The sequence below is a fragment of the Bos grunniens genome, chromosome 3 (assembly GCF_055505025.1).
Source record: "Bos grunniens cultivar Pamir isolate PY7600 chromosome 3, Bosgru_T2T1.0, whole genome shotgun sequence".
Lineage (NCBI taxonomy): Eukaryota > Metazoa > Chordata > Mammalia > Artiodactyla > Bovidae > Bos > Bos grunniens.
The window spans coordinates 103,063,017-103,071,527 of NC_141167.1; the positions used below are offsets into that span (position 1 = coordinate 103,063,017).

Sequence of the window (8,511 nt, forward strand, 5' to 3'; positions counted from 1 at the left end):
ATCCAGACCTTCCTTGTCTGGTCACAGAATGCCTCCCTACATCTCCTGAATATCCTTCACTGTCACTGGCCTGACTAACACTGGATTCCCTGTGTCTACTGCTTCCAGATCCAGTGGAGGTTTGTCCATGGCCAGTCCCAGAGCGTCTGGAGCTGTCTCTTGATTGTTCATGGTGACTCCCCTGTCTGTGGGAAGTTCCGGATCCAGAGTCTCCGTGGACAGATTCTCTCTGCCTATGTGTGTCTGCCTGCCCATGACGTGACTCTGAGCGCCTAGAGGTGTCTCTTGACTGGCCATGGGAAGACCCATGCTGGTTTCTTGAAGTGGATCCAGACCTTCCTTGTCTGGTCTCGTATTGCCTCCCTACATCTCCTGAATATCCTTCACTGTCACTGGCCTGACTAACACTGGATTCCCTGTGTCTACTGCTTCCAGATCCAGTGGAGGTCTGTCCATGGCCAGTCCCAGAGCGTCTGGAGCTGTCCCTCGATTGTTCATGGTGACTCCCCTGTCTGTGGGAAGTTCCGGATCCAGAGTCTCCGTGGACAGATTCTCTCTGCCTATGTGAGTCTGCCTGCCCATGATGTGACTCTGAGCGCCTAGAGGTGTCTCTTGACTGGCCATGGGAAGACCCATGCTGGTTTCTTGAAGTGGATCCAGACCTTCCTTGGCTGGTCACGGAATGCCTCCCTACATCTCCTGAATATCCTTCACTGTCACTGGCCTGACTAACACTGGATTCCCTGTGTCTACTGCTTCCAGATCCAGTGGAGGTTTGTCCATGGCCAGTCCCAGAGCGTCTGGAGCTGTCTCTCGATTGTTCATGGTGACTCCCCTGTCTGTGGGAAGTTCCGGATCCAGAGTCTCCGTGGACAGATTCTCTCTGCCTATGTGTGTCTGCCTGCCCATGACGTGACTCTGAGCGCCTAGAGGTGTCTCTTGACTGGCCATGGGAAGACCCATGCTGGTTTCTTGAAGTGGATCCAGACCTTCCTTGGCTGGTCACGGAATGCCTCCCTACATCTCCTGAATATCCTTCACTGTCACTGGCCTGACTAACACTGGATTCCCTGTGTCTACTGCTTCCAGATCCAGTGGAGGTTTGTCCATGGCCAGTCCCAGAGCGTCTGGAGCTGTCTCTTGATTGTTCATGGTGACTCCCCTGTCTGTGGGAAGTTCCGGATCCAGAGTCTCCGTGGACAGATTCTCTCTGCCTATGTGAGTCTGCCTGCCCATGACGTGACTCTGAGCGCCTAGAGGTGCTCTGGCCGTAGGAAGACCCATGCTGGTTTCTTGAAGTGGATCCAGACCTTCCTTGGCTGGTCACGGAATGCCTCCCTACATCTCCTGAATATCCTTCACTGTCACTGGCCTGACTAACACTGGATTCCCTGTGTCTACTGCTTCCAGATCCAGTGGAGGTTTGTCCATGGCCAGTCCCAGAGCGTCTGGAGCTGTCCCTCGATTGTTCATGGTGACTCCCCTGTCTGTGGGAAGTTCCGGATCCAGAGTCTCCGTGGACAGATTCTCTCTGCCTATGTGAGTCTGCCTGCCCATGATGTGACTCTGAGCGCCTAGAGGTGTCTCTTGACTGGCCATGGGAAGATCCATGCTGGTTTCTTGAAGTGGATCCAGACCTTCCTTGTCTGGTCACGGAATGCCTCCCTACATCTCCTGAATATCCTTCACTGTCACTGGCCTGACTAACACTGGATTCCCTGTGTCTACTGCTTCCAGATCCAGTGGAGGTTTGTCCATGGCCAGTCCCAGAGCGTCTGGAGCTGTCTCTTGATTGTTCATGGTGACTCCCCTGTCTGTGGGAAGTTCCGGATCCAGAGTCTCCGTGGACAGATTCTCTCTGCCTATGTGAGTCTGCCTGCCCATGACGTGACTCTGAGCGCCTAGAGGTGCTCTGGCCGTAGGAAGACCCATGCTGGTTTCTTGAAGTGGATCCAGACCTTCCTTGGCTGGTCACGGAATGCCTCCCTACATCTCCTGAATATCCTTCACTGTCACTGGCCTGACTAACACTGGATTCCCTGTGTCTACTGCTTCCAGATCCAGTGGAGGTTTGTCCATGGCCAGTCCCAGAGCGTCTGGAGCTGTCCCTCGATTGTTCATGGTGACTCCCCTGTCTGTGGGAAGTTCCGGATCCAGAGTCTCCGTGGACAGATTCTCTCTGCCTATGTGAGTCTGCCTGCCCATGATGTGACTCTGAGCGCCTAGAGGTGTCTCTTGACTGGCCATGGGAAGATCCATGCTGGTTTCTTGAAGTGGATCCAGACCTTCCTTGTCTGGTCACGGAATGCCTCCCTACATCTCCTGAATATCCTTCACTGTCACTGGCCTGACTAACACTGGATTCCCTGTGTCTACTGCTTCCAGATCCAGTGGAGGTTTGTCCATGGCCAGTCCCAGAGCGTCTGGAGCTGTCTCTTGATTGTTCATGGTGACTCCCCTGTCTGTGGGAAGTTCCGGATCCAGAGTCTCCGTGGACAGATTCTCTCTGCCTATGTGAGTCTGCCTGCCCATGACGTGACTCTGAGCGCCTAGAGGTGCTCTGGCCGTAGGAAGACCCATGCTGGTTTCTTGAAGTGGATCCAGACCTTCCTTGGCTGGTCACGGAATGCCTCCCTACATCTCCTGAATATCCTTCACTGTCACTGGCCTGACTAACACTGGATTCCCTGTGTCTACTGCTTCCAGATCCAGTGGAGGTTTGTCCATGGCCAGTCCCAGAGCGTCTGGAGCTGTCCCTCGATTGTTCATGGTGACTCCCCTGTCTGTGGGAAGTTCCGGATCCAGAGTCTCCGTGGACAGATTCTCTCTGCCTATGTGAGTCTGCCTGCCCATGACGTGACTCTGAGCGCCTAGAGGTGCTCTGGCCGTAGGAAGACCCATGCTGGTTTCTTGAAGTGGATCCAGACCTTCCTTGTCTGGTCACAGAATGCCTCCCTACATCTCCTGAATATCCTTCACTGTCACTGGCCTGACTAACACTGGATTCCCTGTGTCTACTGCTTCCAGATCCAGTGGAGGTTTGTCCATGGCCAGTCCCAGAGCGTCTGGAGCTGTCTCTTGATTGTTCATGGTGACTCCCCTGTCTGTGGGAAGTTCCGGATCCAGAGTCTCCGTGGACAGATTCTCTCTGCCTATGTGTGTCTGCCTGCCCATGACGTGACTCTGAGCGCCTAGAGGTGTCTCTTGACTGGCCATGGGAAGACCCATGCTGGTTTCTTGAAGTGGATCCGGACCTTCCTTGGCTGGTCTCGTATTGCCTCCCTACATCTCCTGAATATCCTTCACTGTCACTGGCCTGACTAACACTGGATTCCCTGTGTCTACTGCTTCCAGATCCAGTGGAGGTCTGTCCATGGCCAGTCCCAGAGCGTCTGGAGCTGTCCCTCGATTGTTCATGGTGACTCCCCTGTCTGTGGGAAGTTCCGGATCCAGAGTCTCCGTGGACAGATTCTCTCTGCCTATGTGAGTCTGCCTGCCCATGATGTGACTCTGAGCGCCTAGAGGTGTCTCTTGACTGGCCATGGGAAGACCCATGCTGGTTTCTTGAAGTGGATCCAGACCTTCCTTGGCTGGTCACGGAATGCCTCCCTACATCTCCTGAATATCCTTCACTGTCACTGGCCTGACTAACACTGGATTCCCTGTGTCTACTGCTTCCAGATCCAGTGGAGGTTTGTCCATGGCCAGTCCCAGAGCGTCTGGAGCTGTCTCTCGATTGTTCATGGTGACTCCCCTGTCTGTGGGAAGTTCCGGATCCAGAGTCTCCGTGGACAGATTCTCTCTGCCTATGTGTGTCTGCCTGCCCATGACGTGACTCTGAGCGCCTAGAGGTGTCTCTTGACTGGCCATGGGAAGACCCATGCTGGTTTCTTGAAGTGGATCCAGACCTTCCTTGGCTGGTCACGGAATGCCTCCCTACATCTCCTGAATATCCTTCACTGTCACTGGCCTGACTAACACTGGATTCCCTGTGTCTACTGCTTCCAGATCCAGTGGAGGTTTGTCCATGGCCAGTCCCAGAGCGTCTGGAGCTGTCTCTTGATTGTTCATGGTGACTCCCCTGTCTGTGGGAAGTTCCGGATCCAGAGTCTCCGTGGACAGATTCTCTCTGCCTATGTGAGTCTGCCTGCCCATGACGTGACTCTGAGCGCCTAGAGGTGCTCTGGCCGTAGGAAGACCCATGCTGGTTTCTTGAAGTGGATCCAGACCTTCCTTGGCTGGTCACGGAATGCCTCCCTACATCTCCTGAATATCCTTCACTGTCACTGGCCTGACTAACACTGGATTCCCTGTGTCTACTGCTTCCAGATCCAGTGGAGGTTTGTCCATGGCCAGTCCCAGAGCGTCTGGAGCTGTCCCTCGATTGTTCATGGTGACTCCCCTGTCTGTGGGAAGTTCCGGATCCAGAGTCTCCGTGGACAGATTCTCTCTGCCTATGTGAGTCTGCCTGCCCATGATGTGACTCTGAGCGCCTAGAGGTGTCTCTTGACTGGCCATGGGAAGATCCATGCTGGTTTCTTGAAGTGGATCCAGACCTTCCTTGTCTGGTCACGGAATGCCTCCCTACATCTCCTGAATATCCTTCACTGTCACTGGCCTGACTAACACTGGATTCCCTGTGTCTACTGCTTCCAGATCCAGTGGAGGTTTGTCCATGGCCAGTCCCAGAGCGTCTGGAGCTGTCTCTTGATTGTTCATGGTGACTCCCCTGTCTGTGGGAAGTTCCGGATCCAGAGTCTCCGTGGACAGATTCTCTCTGCCTATGTGAGTCTGCCTGCCCATGACGTGACTCTGAGCGCCTAGAGGTGCTCTGGCCGTAGGAAGACCCATGCTGGTTTCTTGAAGTGGATCCAGACCTTCCTTGGCTGGTCACGGAATGCCTCCCTACATCTCCTGAATATCCTTCACTGTCACTGGCCTGACTAACACTGGATTCCCTGTGTCTACTGCTTCCAGATCCAGTGGAGGTTTGTCCATGGCCAGTCCCAGAGCGTCTGGAGCTGTCCCTCGATTGTTCATGGTGACTCCCCTGTCTGTGGGAAGTTCCGGATCCAGAGTCTCCGTGGACAGATTCTCTCTGCCTATGTGAGTCTGCCTGCCCATGATGTGACTCTGAGCGCCTAGAGGTGTCTCTTGACTGGCCATGGGAAGATCCATGCTGGTTTCTTGAAGTGGATCCAGACCTTCCTTGTCTGGTCACGGAATGCCTCCCTACATCTCCTGAATATCCTTCACTGTCACTGGCCTGACTAACACTGGATTCCCTGTGTCTACTGCTTCCAGATCCAGTGGAGGTTTGTCCATGGCCAGTCCCAGAGCGTCTGGAGCTGTCTCTTGATTGTTCATGGTGACTCCCCTGTCTGTGGGAAGTTCCGGATCCAGAGTCTCCGTGGACAGATTCTCTCTGCCTATGTGAGTCTGCCTGCCCATGACGTGACTCTGAGCGCCTAGAGGTGCTCTGGCCGTAGGAAGACCCATGCTGGTTTCTTGAAGTGGATCCAGACCTTCCTTGGCTGGTCACGGAATGCCTCCCTACATCTCCTGAATATCCTTCACTGTCACTGGCCTGACTAACACTGGATTCCCTGTGTCTACTGCTTCCAGATCCGGTGGAGGTCTGTCCATGGCCAGTCCCAGAGCGTCTGGAGCTGTCTCTTGATTGTTCATGGTGACTCCCCTGTCTGTGGGAAGTTCCAGATCCAGAGTCTCCGTGGACAGATTCTCTCTGCCTATGTGAGTCTGCCTGCCCATGACGTGACTCTGAGCGCCTAGAGGTGCTCTGGCCGTAGGAAGACCCATGCTGGTTTCTTGAAGTGGATCCAGACCTTCCTTGGCTGGTCACGGAATGCCTCCCTACATCTCCTGAATATCCTTCACTGTCACTGGCCTGACTAACACTGGATTCCCTGTGTCTACTGCTTCCAGATCCAGTGGAGGTTTGTCCATGGCCAGTCCCAGAGCGTCTGGAGCTGTCTCTTGATTGTTCATGGTGACTCCCCTGTCTGTGGGAAGTTCCGGATCCAGAGTCTCCGTGGACAGATTCTCTCTGCTTATGTGTGTCTGCCTGCCCATGACGTGACTCTGAGCGCCTAGAGGTGTCTCTTGACTGGCCATGGGAAGACCCATGCTGGTTTCTTGAAGTGGATCCAGACCTTCCTTGTCTGGTCTCGGAATGCCTCCCTACATCTCCTGAATATCCTTCACTGTCACTGGCCTGACTAACACTGGATTCCCTGTGTCTACTGCTTCCAGATCCAGTGGAGGTTTGTCCATGGCCAGTCCCAGAGCGTCTGGAGCTGTCTCTTGATTGTTCATGGTGACTCCCCTGTCTGTGGGAAGTTCCGGATCCAGAGTCTCCGTGGACAGATTCTCTCTGCCTATGTGAGTCTGCCTGCCCATGACGTGACTCTGAGCGCCTAGAGGTGCTCTGGCCGTAGGAAGACCCATGCTGGTTTCTTGAAGTGGATCCAGACCTTCCTTGGCTGGTCACGGAATGCCTCCCTACATCTCCTGAATATCCTTCACTGTCACTGGCCTGACTAACACTGGATTCCCTGTGTCTACTGCTTCCAGATCCAGTGGAGGTTTGTCCATGGCCAGTCCCAGAGCGTCTGGAGCTGTCCCTCGATTGTTCATGGTGACTCCCCTGTCTGTGGGAAGTTCCGGATCCAGAGTCTCCGTGGACAGATTCTCTCTGCCTATGTGTGTTTGTCTGCCCTTGTTGTGACTCTGATCGCCGAGATGTGTCTCCTGACTGGCCATGGGAAGACCCATGTTGGTTCCTTGAAGAGGATCTGGACCTTCCTTGTCTGGTCACGGAATGCCTCCCTACGTCTCCTGTATATCCTTTGCTGTCACTGGCGTCACTAACAGTGGAATCTCTGTGTCTACTCTGTCCAGATGCATTGGAGGTTTTTCCGTGACCGGTCCCAGAGCGTCTGGAGCTGTCTTCTGATATTGCATGGTGGAGTCCATTCCTTTGTGTAGTGCTTGGTTGTGTTTCGGTGTTGGGAAAGGTATTTCTTTCCAGAGTAGCCATTTTTGTGTGTTTTTGAACCTGTGTAAAAGAAAAGAAAATATAATTTAATCCAGTTCTTTCCTTTTTCTGTGTTGTTACTCGTATTATAATTAATTTCCACATTTTAAGATCTCCGCCTAGTTGGACAGATTTAGTATTGAGAAAAAGAAAAAAGAGGAAACAGTTCTATCTTTTGCATTGTAAAATTAGTATGGTTTTTATTGAATTACTAAGCCTGCCAATTGCTTGTCCCTGAATACTCTAGTGGCAGGATCAGTATATTGTCACAGACCTCAGTGTGATCTCATCTGGAAATTTCTTATAAGAAGTTTATAGAAGGACCGTAACGTCAGCTTGGAGAAGGCAGTGGCACTTGACTCCAGTACTCTTGCCTGGAAAATCCCATGGATGGAGGAGCCTGGTAGGTTGCAGTCCATGGGGTTGCTAAGAGTCGGACACGACTGAGGGACTTCACTTTCACTTTTCACTTTCATGCACTGGAGAAGAAATGGCAACCCACTCCAGTGTTCTTGCCTGGAGAATCCCAGGGACAGCGGAGCCTGGTGGGCTCCGTCTATGGGGTCGCACAGAGTTGGGCACAACTGAAGTGACTTAGCAGCAGCAGCAGCAGCAACATCAGCTAACAGAAAATTTGTTGACGCGAATTTGGTAAAAATCAGTTTTCTAAAAGCTGCTTTCCAAAATGATTAGTGTGTTTAGAGACCATTTGCTGTAAGTCAGTTTGCCAAATGGCCCAAAACTCAGTGTCGGCCTAGTTTTTCTTTTTTCCTGAATAATTCATGAGTTTTTCAGCATTTTCATTGTATAGCATGATTTTTATTTTCAGGATTAGAGTAAACTTTTTTTTTTTGCCTCTTAAGTAATAGCATATAAGCAATGTCATTTTGTCTCTTTGAGAAGCAAAGAAGCTCCCAAGCATTATCAGTAAATCTAAATAAGCATTTAACGTATAATAATACTACATAAAGTTTATTATAAAATGACAATTATGTTATTTTATGAAGACAAACTAAAATAGTATAGGAAACAATGTGTAAGTCATAGCCATATTAGTCACAGCAAAAGCGTTTATGAACCTTGCTTTGTTTGATAAAAAGAAATAGGTGTTGATCAGTCTTCAACATGGTTACACATGTAATTTTGGTAAGTTTATTGGAAACCCTAACAGAGTAGAATTTATAACTTTTTAAGCATTAGAGGCAAAAGTGGAATAAAAACTACAATTTTCATGCCAGGAAAGACCTGGCACAGTAAAGGCAGGGTAAGCAAAGTAAAAAATGAGTAAAATTACATATAATTTTATCATTAATTACAGTACCTATAGTAGGAATAAGATTGAAGATCAAAAAGTAGATTCTAAACATTGAATTAAAATAAAGTTACATACTTCTTACAAAATAACATACCTAGGATTTAAGATTTTTTCATTCTTCATTATTTATGCTAGTATT

General features: G+C 50.8%; 1 protein-coding gene across 1 annotated transcript; it reads right to left on the minus strand.

The window, feature by feature from the left end:
• Positions 1-1,017: 1,017 nt before the first annotated feature.
• LOC147376482 (uncharacterized) lies at positions 1,018-4,392 on the minus strand. The gene is made up of 4 exons (XM_086394065.1): positions 4,262-4,392; positions 1,554-4,085; positions 1,311-1,487; positions 1,018-1,162 (listed from the first exon to the last, which is right to left on the minus strand). The coding sequence occupies exons 1-4, from the start codon at positions 4,390-4,392 to the stop codon at positions 1,018-1,020; spliced, it is 2,985 nt and encodes a 994-aa protein (XP_086250191.1).
• Between the last annotated feature and the right edge of the window lie 4,119 nt (positions 4,393-8,511).

Coding starts and splice junctions, on each gene's coding strand:
- LOC147376482 (XM_086394065.1), bottom strand. CDS start 4,392: ATGAACAATCGAGGGACAGCTCCAGACGCTCTGGGACTGGCCATGGAC. Junction 1,488..1,553: donor CGCTCAGAGTCACATCATGG/GCAGGCAGACTC, acceptor AACTTCCCACAG/ACAGGGGAGTCACCATGAAC. Junction 1,163..1,310: donor TCCGTGACCAGCCAAGGAAG/GTCTGGATCCAC, acceptor TCCCACAGACAG/GGGAGTCACCATGAACAATC.